The 22,404-nt window shown below is 40.7% G+C and overlaps 1 protein-coding gene across 1 annotated transcript; it reads left to right on the forward strand.

Annotated features, from left to right (window-relative positions):
* Window positions 1-6,665: 6,665 nt before the first annotated feature.
* LOC124690923 (CLIP-associated protein-like) lies at window positions 6,666-18,656 on the forward strand. The gene is made up of 19 exons (XM_047224244.1): window positions 6,666-6,962; window positions 7,364-7,529; window positions 8,389-8,550; window positions 8,667-8,764; window positions 9,006-9,080; window positions 9,180-9,248; window positions 9,319-9,404; window positions 9,478-9,595; window positions 9,970-10,068; window positions 10,141-10,420; window positions 10,519-12,071; window positions 12,239-12,286; window positions 12,399-12,503; window positions 12,625-12,699; window positions 12,793-12,861; window positions 12,996-13,064; window positions 13,336-13,437; window positions 14,946-15,180; window positions 18,318-18,656. Exons 1-18 carry the CDS (start codon window positions 6,666-6,668, stop codon window positions 15,090-15,092), a joined length of 3,618 nt encoding a protein of 1,205 aa, XP_047080200.1. The 3' UTR covers window positions 15,093-15,180; window positions 18,318-18,656.
* Window positions 18,657-22,404: the final 3,748 nt, after the last annotated feature.

Genomic DNA, 22,404 nt, shown 5'->3' on the forward strand with positions numbered 1-22,404 from the left:
AGTCGGAATTTTTGGTTCAAGGTCCGTTTTGCGCGGTGTTCACTAAAAACAAGTATAACTTTCTCGTACGAGATTCACTTTTAACATACAACCACACTCATGTGTTCAGAAAAAAGACACATATATAAAACATCTACTATATGTATTTAAGGAAATCAAGATAGGGCCTACCTTGCCCTACTAGAGTCGGCGTCGTTCTCGCTAAATCCCAGCTAGCCGAGTCAGTTCGGTCGTCTACGTCCAAGTATGGTACTACGGCAACAGCCTACTGTAGTTCTGTTGGGGTAGCTCCTTCAATTCGTCGAGTCAGATATTTTATTCAGTGGTCAAGTCTTCGAGCAACAACACAGGGGATTTCAGAGATTTTAATGTGGAACGCTAGCTAGCTCATAGAAAAAGGTCGTCGTCTTCGTGTTTTCTAACCTTAGTCACCCGACCGTTCGCTGGCTTCTAACCACTGGAGTGCACTATCATTCTATCAAGAACCAACAGAAATCCGTCCATAGATTTGTAATCTTGTCAACATTCTTACCTAGCTGTCCCCGGTTCTTTCAGAGATGGTACGCAAGCTAGCTATAGTGATGATACCGCTTTATTTCCATTATACTTTAGGACTTGGCATTTCTGAATTTGAAACACCTAGATTGATGCCTTTAACCCAGGACGCACAGCAAATTAAATTACCACATTACACTATTTTGAGTTTTTGACTACATGCAAGTACTGCATGTACCGCCGTCTGCACGCACCAAGTTACGCTGCTTGTGACGGGTCAACTAACGCACGGCCGCACAGGACACGAGGGCAAATCAAATAGGAAAATCACGTAGTATGCAGTATTTTTTTAGCCATTCATGACACGTTTCCACTACTTTGCACAACAAGACAAGATTGAACACCCGCGTACGCCCGTGTAATCAGTGTTTTTGCCATGCTTACAATGATGCTACAACGGCCGGACGTTCACCGAATTGATTTTTCATTTTGACCGGTATGCATTAATGATGCTTAATTATCTGCATCAGATTAAATATTTTCCCTATGTTTTCTCTTTTCTCTGTATACTCCCTCCTTCTATAAAGAAATGTTTGAACAATGGATAAATTTGGACTCGTATCTAGATACTAAAATAGGTCTAGATACATTTAAATTTTAGCAAAGTTAAGATATTCTTTTATACACGGAGGAGTAGAATAATTGTGTTTCTTTCAATGCTATATGATACTATCACAATAATTATATGGAAACAGAGTATGTCATTTCTGGCGTGAACGTTACACCTTATTTACAGCAAGCTCCATGAACCCTCTATTTGAATTTAGTCTACATTTTAGTAAAAATAATTTAAACTAGTGTTGCATTTATTAGTACTACTTACATATGTGAACAACCAATTCAAGCTACATTGGAACTAACACCGTCCAATAGAAAAAGCAAAACCACTTCATTTTAAGTGTTGTTGTTGACTAAAAGCTCGAATATAGATTATTTAGGAACAAATTTTTTAAGGTTAGAATGACTATTTCAGAATAGAGAGATTAGTTTTATTTTAATGTTGTAATTATGGGATGCGAGGAATTGAGAATCAACCATAGGTTTTTGGCATGAGAAAGTCATGTGACCAACCTGATTGGTCTGCCCAACCCAATTAATAAGAATACTATGTACAATTGTAAAGTGCATATATGCGAATCTTTCTATATTTATGAACCATAAGGAAAATTTGTAATGCTAAATGGATATAGTGAGTGTCATTGTTTCTCGTTGTTTACTTGGTACTAGCTCTTGCTATTTTGTGTCCTCTACTTTGCATTTATTTTATGTGTTATTTATTTAAAACATGGTTGATTAAAACGACTTTAGATATCAACGGAAACTATACTAGGAGCTTTTTATGGTGATTGGGATGGTACTCAGTTTGGAACCACTGCATCTGAATTTTTGTAGCCCTTGATTATAACAATTGATTAATTTTATTGAATTGTTTCAAGGATGGGTAGCTAGGTACCTATGGTTGGTTCTATCCATGTATATGGTTGTATTAGCTACTCGTACTGTCATTTGTAATATATACCACATCATGCGTGAATTCCTTCTACCTCAAACATGTAAATCGAATTGAGTTGAAACTATCAACCAACATTCATGGACACGGCCTCGAGAATGTTTATTTTCATCTATGTTGGAGTGACGTCTGCTTTCCAACAAACCCACGCTGGTGTAGATGTCATACCCAACTCAATCAACAGGCACACATGCATTATCCTTTTCACTCTCTTGATACATTGGTGCTTCCCTTGAGAATGTCGTCATGGCCACGGGGTACTGCCCGTGGCCGGTGATAAGAGGATTCAAGCATCAAATTACTATAGATTACATGATTTTGCTACATGTCCCACACTTTTGATACCATCAGGCAGTCTAGTACAACTTACTTTAGCATCTTCAGACCACTGATGGGCGGAAGGTTCCTAAAATTGCTAAACATTGTAAAATTTGTATTCTACTAAACTTTGTACTTATTTAAATTTTACTTCAATAAACTACAACATTAACTAGTATATTTTATTCTTACTTAGTTGTCCTAATTAAGCACATAACAATATTAATAAAAAAATCATGGTGTTTATACCATTTAAAGATTATGATTGAAACTAAAATACAAGTTTTCTGAGGTGAATGCTCATTGGCGTGATAAAAAATGGGATGAAAACTACAAGATAGATATCAAACATAAATCATATCTTGTAGATAAAGACAGATCCATTTTTTTCTTCCTTGGACATTAGACATTATTAAGATCCTCGGACCGAATCTCCTTAAATTTGAGAGAAAAAATGATACTGAAGAAAAAAATCACATGCCTCTATATTTTAGCATCCTTAAACATATTGGCATGGATATCTAAAGCATATGGTCCAACAAATATCTCTCACATTGATTTTTCTAGTGTATGATTAGTTGTTACCCAAATAGACTTCCTCCGTTAGGGATTCCAGGGCTGGCGTGTATCACTAGATCGTAAATTTGATTCACATAATACAATGTATGTATCACAAAATATATGTCATTAGAAAGTTCAGATGTTCTACTTTCTAATGATTTTTTTTGTGCTATACAATTCATGTTATGTTGATGAAACTGATGCGCCGGGCTTATAATTCCTAACTGAGGGAGTAAATTTTAGAGTGTACATAGGGTTTGTAGATGAACATTTTATGTTACTGCACTAACGGGAGATACAATTTAATTTCTTATTTAGCGACCAAATGAATGTTGATTGATGTTATTGTAAGCACACTGTAAGCACATAAGATGGGCTGGACACACCTTCTGATGTGTTGTCACAACGCACGGGCGACCGCATTAGCACGTGTGCACGTACACCGTCGACTGCTTTTTGAATTGGTCGTCTTTCTTGTTAAATCCTAGATAGCTAGCAGTGTATATGTTAAATCCTAGACTGCTTTTTTTATCTGACCGTTTGGTTTCAGAGGGAGCGCTTCGAAGCTCTGCTGGCTGTTAATATCATGGAGCTTGTTTCTTTCCATGGTGCTGGTGGAGAAGGTCATGAAAGTCAAGATTGGTGTAAGAGCAATGGTGGTCGGATCTTGGTGGTGAGATGGAACTGGCTTGGTGTTCGGGCTTCACAGCAGCGGTATGAAAGTGGGGGCGACAACATAGGTGAAGTTCAGAGCCCTACCTTTCGTGGTGAAAACCCAAGGTCCGGCCTTAACTGGTTGTGCCTGGCAATGACCTTGTTGGAGGCATTGTTTTGAGAGCGGGGGCTATCTTCAGGGTGAAAACCTAAGATCTTTGATCGGGCGACGACGGTGTTAGAGCACTGTTCCCTTCTTGAAGGCGTCGTTTTTGAAAAGTCTGTATTTCAGGTGTTGTCTTGGCGGTGGATGTATTGCTGTTGTTAGGCCCGAGATACTGTAGCGGGACTTTTGTTTCTTAGTTTTCTTTTCTTTTTTTGGCTGTGTGCATCCGTAGTGCCATTAGGGTGGTGCGTTGTTGCAGAGGCTGAGTGTAATTGGTATCTTTTGATATTAATATATTCCCTTTATCGAAAAAAATGTTCGGTCGTCTATGTATGTCCAATGACGACGATTACATCCTACTGTAGTTCTGTTGGGGGTCATCTTCTTCTTCATTTCGTCGAGTCGGACATTTTATTCAGTGGTCAACTCTTTTGCAGCAAGGCAAAGGAGGAGGAGACGTTCAGAGTTCAAGTTTTTTTTTTTTTGAGAGAGAGTTCAGAAATTCTAATTTAGAACGTTCTACAAAAAGCTAGTCGTCGTCGTTCTTGTGTTTTCTAACCTTTACTGAAGCGATCGTTCGTTGGCTTCTAACCACTGCATTATTATCAAGACCCAGCACAAATCTGGCAATTGATTTATGATCTTATCAAGCTACTCCCTAGCTGTGTCGATTGATAGTTCACGGGCTGTCTGTCTCTGATATCTGATATGCAGAGCTATGGCAAGTTCTTTCAGAGATGATACGCAAGCTGTAGTGATAATTACGACTTTTTTCCTTGCGCCTCAGGACTTGCCATTTCCGAAACTCTGAAATAGCTAGATCGACGCCTTTAAGACGCACAACTAATTAAGCTACATTGCACTATTTCGAGTACTTGCACAAGATCCATGTACCGCCACCTGCACTTACAAATTTAGACTACACTTCTCCTTCTAATCTAAGGAAAAGGAAGTCACACTACTTGTGACGGGTCAACTAATGCACAGGCAGCCATGCATCTAGTGCAAAACCATATTTTGTGGCGAAGTATACTTGGTTATAACTAAGCTTCTTGTTTACTATATTCAGTGGTGTATGACACGTTTCGACTACAATTTCGCACAATGAGAAAAGATTGAGCACCTGGCATAAACATGTTCTTGCCAGGTGTGTTACATGCTTATTTAACTAAAGAATAGATCGTGGTCTAATAACATATATGTTGATTATATGCTATAACACGAGTCCTTCTTATGACAACAACAATGCTGCAATAATAAGAGGTTAGTAGTAGAATTGATTTTTATTTTGAATGTTAAGCACCAAACAATGTGTATTTCTGCCCAATTAGATCTTCTTACTATGTTTTCAATCATCTTTCCCTATTAAAAACTTATATTCTTTTCATATGTTGTATGATGTATTCACAAAACTTGATGCTTAAATGTATCCAGTTGTCCAACAAAATAATTATATAATCATATAAACTGGAGCCTGAAACCGATAATGCTAATCATGTGAGTTAAAGCACGAAACACAAGATGAGAACACAAAAAACATGTTACTTTAACATATATGTTACAATTTATTTTATAGAAAGCATCACAAAAGCACATTTTCATTCCAGAAAACAAAATGTTCCAACTATTAGATGCCTGAAATCATGATTCAAACTCTGTTTTTTTGCATGTTCACGTCACACAAATCAATTATTTTCTGTTCTTTCTTTGCATCCGTTCTGCTATGTTCATTTATTCAAAAGATTGTTTGTCAAGAATTTAAAGCAAATAAAACATTATTAATATTTATACTAAAATTTTATACTTAATCTATTTAAACTACGATATTAAGTAGTATAATTTCTATTATTTAGTTATCATAATTAACTCGTAATGATACTCCAATTAGTAGTAATGGTATTTTTGTTATATGATCTACTGAGTATTATTAAAAATACATTTGCATTATAAAAAATTCTTGTAAATAAAATGATAGTTAGTTTTGTTCCTTCTTTATACATCAAATTTTATAAAGATCTTTAAATGTGAGAAAAAAATTCAGAAACACATGCCTACCCGGATTCATGAATGACAGTGTACATATATTTATGTATTTACGTTCTGGTATATTTTAATAGTATTGTAAAATATCTTGACATAGATATCTGATGTGTGTGGTCAAACAAAACATGTTGACATCGATTCCTGCTACATGATTAGGTATTAAGAGAAAAAATTGGAGTACATTTAACACGTTTAGATAGACATTTCTCACTGGTGTGAGATAATCAAATTTACTTGTTATCGTAAAAATGGGTTTGTGGATTGATGTTTTTTCTCTGTTCAAAGTTTATACTTAGTCATATTACAACACAACAATTGATGCATGTAAGAAGATTATACTATGGTTTTGATGCGAGGTTGGCATGTTGAGGACCCGCAACATGGATGAGGATTCTACATGTCAGATGGTTATCCATGGATACAAAATTCTTGGAGAAAATATCTGATAGAAGAAATCAGATTTTTTTTCTTAAAATAGGGAAAACCCCAACCTCTGCATCGATTAATGCACACGACCATTTATTAACTATTAGAAGGGGATTCTCTCGAATGAACTATATCATATTATTTTGAACTTAGCAGAAGAGGAGAGTAGGAGGCAGAATAACCAGCTAAAAAAAGAATAGGCATAGCCTGTATGTCTGTCAACCCATCAGCCTGTTCTCTTATACTCTGATGGGAAAATACACGCATTTTGGTCAAATTAGGTTCTAAACCCGCGCCTATAAAACCATCACTCCCAAACCAAACCTGGTTTCGTGTCCTCCAATTCCTCCTCTTCGTTTCCCTCCATTTCGAAAACATCGATCATCTCGCGCTGCAGTCGGCACCCATCAACCTCTCGTGCCGGCCGGCGGGATGACGTCCTCCGCCGCTGTGGAGCGGCTACGTGGGCTGGGCCCAGGACCGGGCGCGGGGGTTTCGGCCCTCGGCGCAGCCGCCCTCGCCGAGTGCTGCGCGGGCCTCCTCCGCCCCGGCGGCGGTGGCGGCGACGCCGAGGCCGCGCGCTTGGCGCTCGACGCGCTGTGCGCCGCCGGAGGGGAGGCGGTGCGGCCACACGCGGACGAGCTCACGCCGCTCGTCGTCGGGCGGCTCGGGGACGGCGACGCGGCCGTGCGGGAGGCCGCCAGGAGGTTCCTCGTGCTGCTCATGGAGGTATTATTGGCATACTCGGGTTTCGATTCTCTTCCATTTTCGTTCGGAGTTTTTCAGCGCCTAATCATCTTACGAGTACTAGCATTGTGCGTTAGCAGCAGTTGCCGGTTGGGTCTTAAGCTAGTTAATCATTTGCAATTAGCCCCAGAGTAAAAGTGCTAATAATGTATATGCAAATTGCAAAAACAAGTATTTAAAAGAAATACGATATGCAATCTTTTGAGAATGTGCATAACCATTCACATGGCTTTGGCATAAGTGATACTAGAACAAAAGCAATTAGCACACGTCGTTATACTACATAATTGCCAAATTTCTAGGTAAGTTTTGGATAAAATGCAGTATGAAAAAACTCTTTTCTGGAACAAAAAATCCAACTAGTTGGCATTGTGATGTTTCAGATGAAGGAGATGAATGCAAGATTGGAAAACGTACAAACAGGTTCAAGCATATCAGATGTCCATCACAACATTTGTAGGACAACAGAAACTGAATCTTCTGGTACCAATCAAGCAAGGAAAACGATCAAACAAAAGATCGGCACAAGAGATATGTCGCTTCTAGCAGGTATGCTGGACTTTATTTCGCATGAGACACTCAGTTAACCAGATTTTTTTAGATGTGTAAAGGATGTCATACGATTACTCTGTTTTTTATCAAACCAGAGTTTTTCGTAGAAAACACAGTAAGAATACTAAAATAGGCTTATCTTGCTAAATATTATATCTACTTTGTGGCTTTCTGGTTGTACTTGAAATGAATGGGAACTATGCATGCTAAAAAAACTTCTTAGTATAATACTGTTGACACTAACTGACGAGAATGCTCATGATTGCAGAGTTGCGTCAAAGCATTGACTGTTTCATTGGAGCGATGTGAATAGTCTAGTTTGTGCAATTAAACACATAATTCTTGAATAATACTAACCATAAATATACAAGTTGGAAATTAGAAAACTACCTTTGCAGTTTCAAACAAAATGATCTATGTTGAAGTTAAATATTAAGGCCAGTTGGCTATTGGTCTGTTCATACTAGTCCTATTCTTGGAAGTTTTGGGAGGTTCTTACTGGCCAGTACACAGATCGGTTTTCATAGTGACTCAACCTCATTACGACAGCACAAATAACACCAATTATTTAGTACTTAGTAGCAAGCCAAGAAAAAACCATATTGGTATTAGAACATAGATGAGACCAACAGTGGGAGGAACCACCGTGGTATTTTATTAAGACAGCTGCCTAGCACACAACCTCATGTGCTAGCCAGTAAGACCCCAAGTCTTTCTCTGGTATTAGAACATAGGATGGTTGATGATTTATTCTTCATGAATTCCGAACGTCTGCCCGCTTCTGCTATGCTTTGTTTACAGTATTTAGCTATTTATGATTATTGGACTGCAATCTGTTCGTCTATATTTTATACAGAGGAAGGAGATATTACAACAAAATCAGTTGAACCTATAAAGGTCTTCTCTGAGAAAGATCTGATAAAGGAAATAGGAAAAGCAACGTCTACTTTACAGCCAGACAATGATTGGTCAATCCGGATAACTGCAATGCAAAGAGTGGAAGGCATAGTTCTTGGAGGTTGTCAATACCTTCTTGTTTATGTTGACTTCACTATGCACATTATATATTTAAACTTAACACTTTGGTAAGAGAAAGAGCTTTTCTGAGGGCATTTTATTTTTTCTGTATTACAGGTGCTGCGGATTATTCAGCCTTCCCGGTGCTCCTAAGGCAACTTGTGACCCCTCTTATAAATCAGCTTCTGGACAGGAGATCAACTGTTGTAAAACAGGTTTGCCTGTTTCCCTTTGTATGTATGTAGTAATGATACTTGCTACTATTCTGGAAAATTGATTGCTGCATGTATGTACTGCAAATCAGCATATAGTTGCCACAAAAGTAACGGACCAAAGTAGCATGTCCCAAGAACACATATTACTTGTAATAATCGACGTGTCTATATGACATTTCGTGTCATTTATTTGTGCACCCATTGAAGCGTCACTTTCTACTCCTTTTTTGGATCTTTGTAGGCATGTCATCTCCTAATTTTCCTATCAAAGGAGCTGTTGCGCGACTTTGAACCATGTGCTGAGTTGCTTATTCCGGTATGTTGTTGATTTCCTTTATCTATCCATCCTTTTTTTTTTGCTTAGTACCTCTCTAACTATATCTGAACAGACCAATTTACCATCTCATATCTGCAGGCCCTTCTTAAGAATGTTGTGATCACGGTTCTTGTAATTGCTGAGTCTGCTGATAACTGTATAAAAGAGGTGCATACTGAAATGCTTTCTTAGGCCATTTGATTTTATCGTACTTGATGCACAATGTTTGTCTGTACAGATGCTACGAAACTGCAAAGTAGCTCGCATTCTGCCAAAAATTATTGAATTCGCAAAGAATGACAGAAGTGCAGTTCTTCGTGGCAGGTATGAGAAAAGCACCAAGTCCGCAATACAAATTGCTCTTTGATGAATGCTTAAAAATGTGCCTCTGTTTTAGGTGCTGTGAGTATGCAATACTGATGCTAGAGTATTGGGTTGATACTCCGGAACTGCAGAAATCAGCTAATCTGTATGAAGACCTCATAAAGTGTTGCATAGCAGATGCAACTAGTGAGGTACTTACTTGTCTCCGTTAATTCTTTGTGTCTTTGATGATTATGGAGGCATAATTATATTCCTTTGCCAATTTTTGGGAGAGATTACAAGTTTGACATTTGATTACAAACTCATCTATTGCTAGTATTGGCTATTCTTTTTAGATAATGAAAATGTCCACGCCATTAATATCTTTTGTTCTGAAGCAATTGCCTGTAGTACATTTGTATTATTATGCACTGGGCTGAAATGAAAAAACAGGGAATGCACTCTAAGCTATGTTCTTGTTGCAGATGTCCTTTTCGAAAATGTTCTGCTTTCTGATTAGTTTTTCTTCAAAAAAATCTGTTTTTTTACTTGGTCATAGCCTTTAAGCAGCTTTCTCAATGTGAAGGTACGATCAGGTGCTAGAGCATGCTACAGGATATTCTCCAGGATTTGGCCTGAACGTTCTCATCAACTCTTCTCATCATTTGAACCATCGAGGCAGAAAGTATATATTCGAATCTATCTGACATTTTCCTAATTGATCATATAATTTTACCTTATTTGGGAATTGTTGTAGATGATAAATGATGATGATGCTGAGACAAATCAAAAACAGCTTTCCCAAGTAGAAAGGATTTCAACTGCAATGGACATAGTTGTCAAGGTTGATTCGACTTCATTTTCTTCTGAAGACCTGCAATCAGCACTGATAAAGTTATCTCTTCAGCATGATGATATGACCTCTGAAAGTCCAGCTCAAGAAAGTAAAGAAGGAACTTTAGCTATTGGAAGTTCATATACAAGCACGCCCGGAAAAGAAATAATTCTAGATCGAGACCCTGATAAATGTGATTCAGGTATATGTCATGGGAAATTACATTTCTATTTCTTCGTTTTTCTCAGTGGGGAATAGTTGGCTTTATTGGTCAACTTACTGAATTTAGCCATAATGCAGGTATCATTTCATCATCCTGTTACTTGCCCTCTGACTCTGCATTTGAACCAACTCCAGACATTTTATTGTCAGAAATAACTGCTGAAACAACTTTCCAAGACAAAGCTGAGTACAGGCCAAATGTTGAACAGATATCTTCTCGACAAGCTGAAGTATCAGGAGATCCTTCTCACCTGCTTAGCATGTCTCCTTCCATCAGTTTGGAATATTCAGAAAACTTGCTAAACCAAAGCCCTGTTAAAGCAAGCTCAGGTGGAAAGTTAAGGACTCAGAAATTGGACAGGCACCTTGTTAGTACTCCTCGCAAGGGTGTAGTTCATAAGGAGCCAAAGAATAACCACACTCCTAACTTCCGGCGACCTCTCTTGGGTAAGCAGATCACAAACTGGTTTTATGCCAGTACAAGAGGTGATCTAGATAGTAAACAGCCCGTTTTGGGTGAAATGGTCAATAGCATGGATGTTCCCTCCTCTCTCACAGGGGCACTTTCTTTGGGTCTTAACCCAAAGTCAGACTGGATGATGAGGGTATATGCATTCAATTTCTTACAGCAGTCTCTGCTAGAACAAGCACCAAAAGGCATTCAGGAAGTTGCACAGAATTTTGAGAAGGTTATGAGGTTTGTTAGTCGTTACTTGGATGATCCGCATCACAAAGTGGCTCATGCTGCTCTCTCGTCACTTGCTGAGATCATGCCGTTCTTCAAGAAGCCATTCGAGCAGTATCTGGACCAGACGTTGCCCCATGTTTTCTCTCGGTTAAATGATCCGAAGGAATCAATCAAGCAGCAGTGCTTAGCAATTCTGACACTTGCAGGTGAGAGTTATTCCATTGATTCTCTCTTACCTGCTCTACTTCGTTCACTAGATGAGCAGAAATCTCCCAAGTCAAGACTGGCAGTTCTTGAGTTTGCAAAATCCTCTTTTGCAAAATGCTCAGTCAATTCTGATATCTATTCCAGCAGCAGTTTTCTTAAGCTATGGCTTGGAAAGCTAACCCTTTTGTTTAAGGACAAAAACAGCAAGGTAAAAGAGGCTGCAGTGATTGGTTTATCTTCAATCTATTCTCACTATGATCCTGCATCCATGTTAAGCTTTTTAGTTAGCTTGTCAATGGATGAACAAAAGCGACTTACACGGGCAATGAAGCAGTTAATCCCTATGATAGGGAGTGACTTGGAAGAGTTCTTGCAGCAAAAGAGACAGAGACAGAAGGCGCCATATTTTGATCGCTTTGCTGCTACAGATCCTCATCCCAGAAGTTATGCTGGAAAGCAAAATAAGTCCCAGCAGTATGATGCATATCAATCTAACTATGTTAAAGCTGATGATGTATTCAGCTCAGCATGTCAGTATGTCCCAAATTCTCCTTTGGAAGCCCAGGGTCGCCGTGCTGGGAAGATTGAACATGAATCTTATGGCCGCAGAGCTGAAATGGTTAACAAAAGTTCTAGTACTACAAGGCTTAGCAGTGGTATCCCTCGGAGATCTGATTATAGTATGCTATCAGAGAACACAGTTGAGAGTCGAAGCATTCCCCAGATGTATCATCAGGTTTATAAGTACTTAACTGGCCTGCTTCTTGTTATGTTTGATCATTATTTTTGTTTAGCTTGCTGCCCTTTTCCCATTTTGGCCAGTCCTTGTGTACTTGTAGTGTCTTTTGAGGACTCTTATAGGTAGGCATCTAAATAACATATATCCTTTTTCTGGAAAAACAGGATGAGGCGGGTCTTCCTGAGATGAATGGTCACCCGGTCTCAATCAAGGTTTGGCTGATCTATTTGAATTCTCCTTATTTTTTTAATTGTTTACGGATATTATACTCCTTCGTTTATGTTTTTTGGCAGCGATGCCACCTTATACTTGTTCCTCTTTCAGAATTTGTATCAGATGTCCTCTTCTCTACTTGAAATGCTTGATGATCCAAATGAATCCACCAGAGAGCTTGCACTTTCTCTATTGGTTGGAATTCTCGAAAAGCAAGTAAGAGTTTTGTTTTGATGGGAATATAATCATTTCTAAAAGTACTTAACAGAGAGTACTGTGCCATTATTTATACCTCACCTTCCATGGAAATGACATCTGCTATGGCCATGTATTCCAGGAAAAAGCATTGGAGAACTGTATCGAGACTCTTGTAGTTAAATTGCTGCATGCAACCAAAGATGCTTCCTTGAAGGTACTAATACACAGGGAGCATTATTTTTTGGGTTGTATTGGCTGACAACCTATAAATTTATCATCTCAATCCTTTATGTCATTGTCATTGCAGGTTGTAAATCAGGCCCATGTCTGCCTGACAACCGTGGTTACTCAATTTGATCCATTGAGATGCTTCCGGGTAAAAGTTCTTTCACATGTTTTTATGTTTATGGGTACTAGTAGTACAGTAAAATTTTATAAATTACTTGGACAACTTGTTGCTGTTCCTTTTCACTGCTGTTGGTATCTTATGTTTCTTATTTAAACATACAGGCAATTGCTTCTCAGTTGGTCTCCCATGATGAGAAAATTCTTATTGTCAGCATCAATAGTTTGAGCAAGGTAAATCCCTACAAGTTTTACAGTTAATTTATGCAAATGTTGTGTGTGGACACATGGGCCGATTTTGGTGTTGGCATCAGAAAAAAAAACTTTAGATAATGGAAGAGTACATCTCCCAGCCTCTGCATACTAGTTGTACTGTATATGCCATCAGATTATATTGTGGATGAGCTCATGTTTAATCTAGCCCAGTATTCATGACTAGTTAGGCGTGTCATACAGTTAACTTTCGATTTCCTTACTGCAAAACTTTATTTCTTTGATTTTGCAGCTTCTGATCCGATTGTCACAGAACGAACTGATGACTCATCTGTCAACATTTCTTCCGGCGCTTTTGGATGCCTTAGAAAACCAGAGTCCATATGTTCGCAAGGTTCATTCATTCCCCACTTCTGTATATTGTGCATAATATCATCTTCCATTTTCTGGGAAAAGAATGCCTGAATCCTGAAAGCAAAAGGTCATGAAACCAGCCAGTATAAGCTGAATTGTTAACAAGGTACCCCAGTTCGTCTCATAATCTGTTCTGAACCTCATCTGTTCAGGGAAATTTCAAAAATGGCAATAGCCCTTTGAGTCAATGATCTGGCCATGGTCACGAGCCCCTTGATTGGATCCACCAGAAATCAAAGCCGTCTCTGTACTCCAAACCATGTGTCTATCCTGAACCTTGAACCTGCACCACCTATAGGCTATATTCTGCATGCTATTCAGCACACAAGTTGTCAAACCGATGAAATCACCCAGTAGAAACTGCAGCATTCAATTTCCTTTTATCCTTCTTATTAAAAGGACAAGAGGTTCAAAGACCGTTAATACTCCTGCAGCCGTGGTCCTCTCCGAATAATATCCACGCTGACGAGTTCCCAATGAGTTAATCCTGTGCTGCACCGCATTGCATCGCAATGTACGGCACGCTATTTTGCTGTTCCTGCATTATGTCGCAGGCTATTGTGCTGTGCTTGCACTATATTGCAGGATATAATCTGGACCATAGTTTTGCTTGCGTAGCAACCAGTACCTAGGATATCGAGGGGTCGAGCAACAGCTCACAACTCAACTTGTTCATTAATCCATTCAATACCATCTCATTGACACATACATACAATTGTGCTTTGATGTTGTCCTTTGATCGAGTCCATAGTCTGGCCATGTTCATGCACGAGTACCTTCAATTGGATCCACCGGGCATCAAAGCTCTGTCAGTGCCCACTCTACTCACGGTATCTTGCCTCGGTACGCCGGCCGTACATACATAAACCTTGTCTGTACCACTCTCTCTCTCTCTCTCTCTCTATCCATGTGTCCTACCCTGAATCACCCTGACCTGAGACCCTGCATCGTCTTCTATGCCTCCGCGTGCTCCTCAGTCAACACACAAATGAGATGAATTCACCCAATAGAAAACAACAACATTCATTTCCCTTTTGCTGAAGGAAAAAACAAGAACATTCAGAGGCCATAAACACTCCTGCAGCAGCACGTTCTTTCTGAATCACATTCATGCCGACCAAGCACGAATTAAACCTGCTTAATAATTAACCATGTGCTGCATTGCATCGCCCTGATCTGCGATGCATATGAGTATCAATAAACGCACACCTACACCTTTTCTGTACCACACCCCATGTGTCCATCCTGAACCCTGACCCGACCCTACCCTGCATCTTCTATGCCTGGCTCGTTGCTCGTCAGTCAGCACACAAAATGATCAAACAAACAGATGAATTCGCACAGTAGAAAGCACATTCATTTCCTTCTTCTTAGAGAAGAAACAAGAAAATTGAAAGACCTTAAAAACTCCTGCAGGCTGCGGCAGCAGCAAGTCCTGTCCGACGACGAACTAACTAATCACCATGTGCTGCATTTCATATATTGCAGGCTATCTTGCTGTGCGTGGTGGACGTGTATGTGAAGCTGGGTCCGGCGCTGCTGCCGCACCTGGAGGAGCTGGACGGCGCGCAGCTGCAGCTGGTCGTCACCACGGCCCACTCCAGGAGGCGTGCCATCGCCGCCGGCAAGGACTAGTAGCGGCAGGGAAGAAGGTGCATGCCGATGGTTGGTTCAAGACGATCGATGCAGGAGGCAAGGGCACCATTCATGCATACATTAACCTGTATTTATGCCCATTTTTTTCGATAAAGGATGCTTTATTACTTCAAAAAGCAATTACATCCAGCCTCTGCATAACCAGGATGCACACAGCCGTTTGTTGTCTCAAGTGACCAAAGTTGTAGAAAAACAAAAATAGGCGAAATACATATCGGAACGATGAATCATATAACGCCTAAGAGCTAGGTGGAGCAACTATCCGTAGACTATGCTGCCACCCATGTAGGGAAAAAGTATCCCTCGCCGTATCCTCCAACCGTGTACGGACCTCCGTAAACAGGTCTCGGTTCTCCACACGCTGAAGAGGTAACCACGAACGGAGAATACCCGTGCATCCGTAGATAACTCTGCAACAAAGAGCAATTTATATCGTTAAAGATCTTGTCATTTCTACATAGCCGGAGCGCCCGGATAATCGCTAGCGCCCCCATCCTAAGAAGCATTTTAAACCTTGAGTTGATACCATGAAGCCAATTGCCAAAGACATTAGCGACACTAGTCGGAGGATACAAGGTAGACGCTACTTGGATGATCGACCATATAGATCTCGCAAATTGGCACTGGAAGAATAAATGATTGATAGTTTCATCATGATGACAAAAAACACATCGTGTACTTCCGTGCCAATTCCACTTAACAAGATTGTCTTTGGTGAGAATAACCCCTCGACGAAGATACCATCCTGTTGTGGGTATACTTCATAGGTGTACCATCGACAGTGCCTAGATCCGGCAAGCCCGGGTGGCCCACAGACGGTGATGAGGCATGTGGCCCATCGGGCGGCCCAGTTGCTGTTGATCATGAAGGAAGAAGTCCAGCCCAGGATCAGCAGGCCGGATCCGCACCGACATAGGAGTAACCCGGATCCATGGAGGCCCATGAGGAACCCGGATCCAGTACGACGTATATGGAAGGCGGATCCGTGACGTGCACGGCAAGATATTGTACCGTAGTTAGGCTGTCTGTAATCCGGCTAGGACTCTTCATGTAAACCCTAGATCCGTGCGCCTTTATAAGCCGGATCCCGGGAGCCCTAGAGGCACAACCACAACTCATTGTAACAACGCGAAAGCGCCCAGATAATTCCAGACAAGCAGCGGTAGGCCCTGTTCATCGTGCAGGTGTTCCGAAGCTGGGTAACTCGCGTACCACCGTCCCGTGTGCACTCCGCCCTATGGCCCATACTTCTTCTCCCCCTCGCGAGGATCCCTCCTCCGAGGTACCGTCGATTAGGCAACGACACATCCAAAAATTTTAATTTTTAATGGTATCTTCATCTTCCAAATTTTCTTATTATTATCAACTGGTAAATCAGAAAGTAGCATCGCATTGTATAAAGATTTTACGGAAAAAGAACCATCTACGTGGAGGTTCCATCGAAATTCATCCGGTTGCGCGATAACTCGAATATCTCCAAGCCTCCGAATTAGGTTGTTCCATGCCACGAGCCTTTGTCCTAGTAAAACCCGTCCGAACGTCACATTCGGGGGTGAGGTAGCCATTACGGTTGCAATGGTATCACCTTGGCGACGCGCAATTCTATACAAAGCGGGATACTTGTTCACATAGGGGTGCATTGTCTAGCCAAGCATCTTCCCGAAACGTATCTGCGCTCCATTCTTAATGGAGAAAATCCCATGTCGAAAAAAAACATTTTTTGTCGCCATAAGACCAGCCCGAGTGTGAATCCCCGGGTTTCCAAACCACCCGAGATAATGTCTTCGAGCCGATGTATTTTCTCCGAAGTATAGTTTGCCAAATCCCATCCTCGGTAAGTAGCTTAAAAAGCCATTTACCCGGAAGAGCTGAATTCTTGACTTTCGGGTCATGAACTCCAAGCCCTCCTTGATCTTTGGGACTACAAACTATACTCCATTTAACCAGCCGATATTTCTTTTTCTCGTTGTCCCCTTGCCAAAAGAATGCGGATCGATAATAATCGAGTTTATGCAGAATTCCTTTTGGTAGGATGAAGAATGATAACATATACAGTACCATATTAGTTAGTACTGAATTAATGAGTACCAATCTTCCACCCGGGGACAACAATTTACCTTTCCAACTACTGAGGCGTTTTTGTAATCTTTCTTCCACTAATTTCCATTCCGCAATTGTCGGTCTCCGATAGTGAATCGGAATACCCAAATAGCGAATCGGAAATTGGCCTTGCCCACAACCAAATAACTCGTATACGAGCTACATCGTCTTGGGCATCACCGAAGCAGAACAATTCACTTTTATGGAAGTTAATTTTCAGTCCTGATAATTGCTCAAAAGCTGCTAAAATTAATTTCAGATTTCGAGCTTTTTCAAGATCATGATCCATAAACAGAATTGTATCATCGGCGTATTGAAGGATAGATAAGCCACCATCAACCGGATGTGGAATCACACCTTCAATCTGACCATCGAGACTTGGCTCTCTCTATGAGTACCGCCAACATATCCGCTACGATGTTAAATAACATCGGAGATAGCGGATCTCCTGGCGTAACCCTTTTCGTGTTTGGAAGTAGTGTCCGGTGTCATCATTAACCCGAATTGCAACACTACCTCCATACACGAAGTCATGAATTAGAGCTCGCCACTCAGGCGAAAAACCTTTCATCCTGAGTGTCTGTTGAAGGAAAGACCATTTAACTTTATCATACGCCTTCTCAAAATCAAGCTTTAAAATAACCCCATTTAATTTCTTAGAATGCATCTCATGTACCGTCTCATGCAAAACCGCCACTCCATCAAGGATATTACGTCCTTGCATAAAGGCTGTCTGCGATGGTAAAACAACATGATCTGCAACCGTATTAAGTCTAATGGTGGCCACTTTCGTGAAAATCTTGAAACTTACATTTAATAGGCAAATGGGTCTATATTGTTGGATCCTTTCTGCCTCATTAATTTTCGGTAACAAGATAACTTCACCAAAATTTAGACGAAATAATTCTAGTTGTCCAATATGTAAATCACTGAACAAATCTAGAAGGTCCGATTTAATAGTATCCCAGAAAGTTTGATAAAACTCTGGTGGAAACCCATCTGGACCCGGTGCTTTGTTACATTCCATTTGGAAAACTGCCTTCTTAACCTCTTCCTCAGTATAAGGTGTGGTTAGCAAGCCATTTTCTTCCAAAGAAACTTGGGGTATTTATGCCCATGTGTGCACGGGCAGGGCAAATCTTAATTATGAGACGAGTTGATGAGGAGAGATCGTGTGGTGCACTGCAGTGATCACCGCTAATGGTAGTACAATACTGCGATCGACGACGATGTATGTAGACAGCCAGGCGGTGCAGGGTACTGGATCCAGTGTACATATAGTACGTCTGTGTGTACCTTGCTTGCTTAGTTCGTACTAGTAGTATTTTGATTAAGGGAGAACAATAAAGGATGTGTGTAATTATCTGTGAAGTTTCCAACCTGTCCGATGGAATACAGTAACAGATCATCACTGTACTATTGTGGACGAGCCCATGTACATAACTTGGTACATAGTTAACCGAAAATGGTGAATGGAACCTGGGTACGCGCGCACCCGTTTACGAAAAGTTCAAAAAAATACTATTTAAAAGTTTCCAAAAAATGTGAAGTAAATTTTTGCATGTAGATATTATGTTGATACTTACTCATGTGTGTTTTCACGGAAAAATATCATTGTGTGTGACCTACACAAAAATGACAAAATGCAAATTCCTATTCCTGTGAATAGTACAAATTCCTGTTCACTATTCTCATTTGGATATTTTGTCATTTTTATACAGGCCACACACAATGGGTTTTTTTTCGTGAAAACTCACACGAGTAAGTATTAACATAATATGTACATGCAAAATTTTACTTCACATTTTTTGGAAACTTTTAAATAGCATTTTTTTGAACTTTTCGTAGACGGGTGCGCGCGTACCCAGGTTCCATTCCTCCGGGTCGCATAGTTAACTCGTTACTTCTCTTCGACCTTGCTATTTGTTAGATGTAACAGTTAACTTTCATTATCCTTAATGGGAAAAAATCTTCCTTTTTTGATTTTTGATTTTGCAGCTTGTGATCCGGCTGTTGCAGATTGTTCTTATGACTCATTTGTCAACATTTCTTGGGCTCTCTTAATTGGATGTCTTTCAAATCCAGAGTCAACATGTTCGCAAGGTTCGTTCATTTCCACTCACTTTTGTAGATCGTGTTTAAGACCATCATCTATTTTCTGGTAAACACCGCTCGATTTCTTCATGTCCCCGTAGTTTCGGAATCCTGAATGCAAAAGGTCATGGATCCACAAAAAATTAGCAAGATGTTCCAGATCGTCATGCAACCGTCCAGACCTTTTGCATGCACGAACCACAACATTCAAACATTTATCTCTAATATCAAGATCAGTCTGAAACTCGTAATCTGTTCTGAACCTCAGTTGCTGAGCTGTGCGGGCTAATATGTGCATAGAGACTTGCTTTTGAGGCGCCAGCGTCTCCCAGCAGCACAACTCAACTTCTTGAGAAGTTCATTCAGGAGTATTTCATCGATATGCAAACTTGTGCTGTCCCCCTTTGAGTCAATAATCTGGTCATCTATACGAGTACCTTCATCAAAGCTCTGCCTGTACTGAAATCGATGTGTCTATCCTGAACCCTGACCCTGCATCTTCTATACAACTGCATGCTATTCAACACACAAATGGTCAAGCGGATGGAGAACATGAACATTCAATTTTTTTGTTGTCCTTAAAAGAACAGAACATTCAAAGACCGTAAAAACTCCTGCAGCGGTGCAGCCACGGTCCTTTCCTAATCATACCCAGAGCTGATGAGTCCCAGCCCCATGAATTACACCTACGCCATTTCATGGATTTTTTTTTTTGATAAAAGATGCTTTCATTACTTTTATAAGCAATTACATCCAGCCTCTGCATAACCAGGATGCACACAGCCGTTTATGTTGTCTCAGGTTCGAAAATGATAAAAACAAAAAACTAGGCGAGATACATATCAGGATGAAACATATAACGCCTAAGAAGAAGGTGGGGCATCTATCCATAGACTATGCTGCCACCCATGTTGGGAAAAAGTATCCCTCGCCGTAGCCTCCAACCGTGTACAGACCTCCGTAAACAGGTCTCGGTTCTCCACTCGCTGAAGAGGTAACCACGAACGGAGAATACCTGTACATCCGTAGATGACCTGCAACAAAGAGCAATGTATATCATTAAAAATCTTGTCATTTCTACATAGCCGAAGCGCCCGGATAAGCTGCTAGCGCCCCCACCCTAAGAAGCAACTTAAACCTTGAATCGACACCATGAAGCCAATTACCAAAGACATTGGCAACACTAGTCGAAGGATACGGGGTAGATGCTACTTGAATGACTCGACCATATAGATCTCGCGAGCGGCACTTGGAAGAATAAGTGCTTGATTGTTTCGTCCTGATGACAGAAAACACATCGAGTACTCCCATGCCAATTACGCTTAACAAGATTGTCTTTGGTGAGGATTACCCCTCGACGAAGATACCATCCAAAAAAATAATTTTTAATGGTATCTTCATCTTCCAAATCTTTTTATTATTATCAACTGGTAGATCAGAAAGAAGGATCGTGTTGTAGAAAGATTTCACAGAGAAAGCACCATTGGCATGAAGGTTCCATCTAAATTTGTCCGGTTCGTCCGATAATTGAATATCCCCGAGCCGTTGAATTAAGGTATTCCATGCCGCAAGTCTTTGTCCAAGTAAAACCCGTCTGAACTTCACATTCGGGGGTGAGGTAGTCATTACGGTAGCAATGGTATCACCTTGACGATGAGCAATCCTATAAAGAGCTGGATACTGTTCACTTAGGGGTGCATTGTCAAGCCAAGCATCTTCCCAGAAACGTATTTGTGCTCCATTTCTGATTGTGAAAGTGCCATGGCGAAAAAATTCATTTTTTGTCGCCATTAGCCCGGCCCAGAAGTGAGAATCCCCTGGTTTCCAAACCATTTGGGATAATGTATTCGAACCGATATACTTTCGCCGAAGGATAGTCTGCCAAGTCCCATCCTCAGTGAGGAGCTTAAACAGCCATTTTCCCAATAGGGCCGAATTCTTGACTGCCAAATCATGAACTCCAAGCCCACCTTGGTCTTTGGGACTACAAACTATACTCCACTTAACCAGTCGATTTTTTTTTCTCAATGTCCCCTTACCAAAAGAATCTGGATCGATAATAATCGAGTTTATGCAGAATTCCTTTTGGTAGGATGAAAAATGATAACATATACAGTACCATATTTGTGAGTACCGAATTAATGAGTACCAATCTTCCACCTAGGGACAGCAACTTGCCTTTCCAACTACTAAGGCGTTTTTGTAGTCTTTCTTCCACTAATTTCCATTCCGCGATTGTAAGTCTCCGATAATGAATCGAAATACCCAAATAACGAATCGGAAATTGGCCTTGCCCACAACCAAACAACTCTGTGTACAGAGCCATATCATTTTGAGCTGCCCCTTCATGCACTTGAGCTGCCCCTTCGGGCCAATATCCTGGCCATGTTCACGAGTACCTTAATTTTGCTTAGTATAGCAACTAGTATGCCTATGGTGTTGAAACGTTGAGCGTCTCCCAGTAGCATTCAGAACTCAATTGAGGAATTTATTCAGTACCACATCACAGATACATACACTTGTCACTTGTGCCGTGTCCCTTAAGACAATAATAGTATGGCCATGTTCATGTGTACCTTCATTTGGATCCCGTAGACGTCAAAGCTCTGTCCAGTGTCCACCCTCCGCATCTCGGCCTGGATCGGCACACACACGTACACCTTGTCTGTACCACAACCCATGTGTCTCTGCATCTTCTTCTATACCTCTGCACGCCACTCAATCACCCAGCACAGTAGCACACACACATGATCAAAGAAACAACAAACAGATGAATTCATCCGGTAGAAAACAAGGAACATTGATTTCCTTCTTCTTAGAGAAAAAAAAACAAGAACATTCAAAGACCTTTAAAACTCCTGCAGGCTGCAGCATGCTGGCCGAGTTCCTCCCCACAAATTAAACCTGCTTAACGAAGAACCATGTTCTGCATTGCATCGCACTGATTTACAATGCATCAAAGCACTGCCCACCCTCCGCATCTCGCCATGGATCATCAGAGCATCTCCAGTCGCGTCTCCCAAACCGTCCCCCAAAGCGATTTGGGGCGCGCCGGACAAAAACAGCGTTCCAGCCGCGTCCCCCAAAGCCCATTTTT

The sequence above is a fragment of the Lolium rigidum genome, chromosome 2, assembly GCF_022539505.1.
Source record: "Lolium rigidum isolate FL_2022 chromosome 2, APGP_CSIRO_Lrig_0.1, whole genome shotgun sequence".
In the NCBI taxonomy this organism is placed as follows: Eukaryota; Viridiplantae; Streptophyta; class Magnoliopsida; order Poales; family Poaceae; genus Lolium; species Lolium rigidum.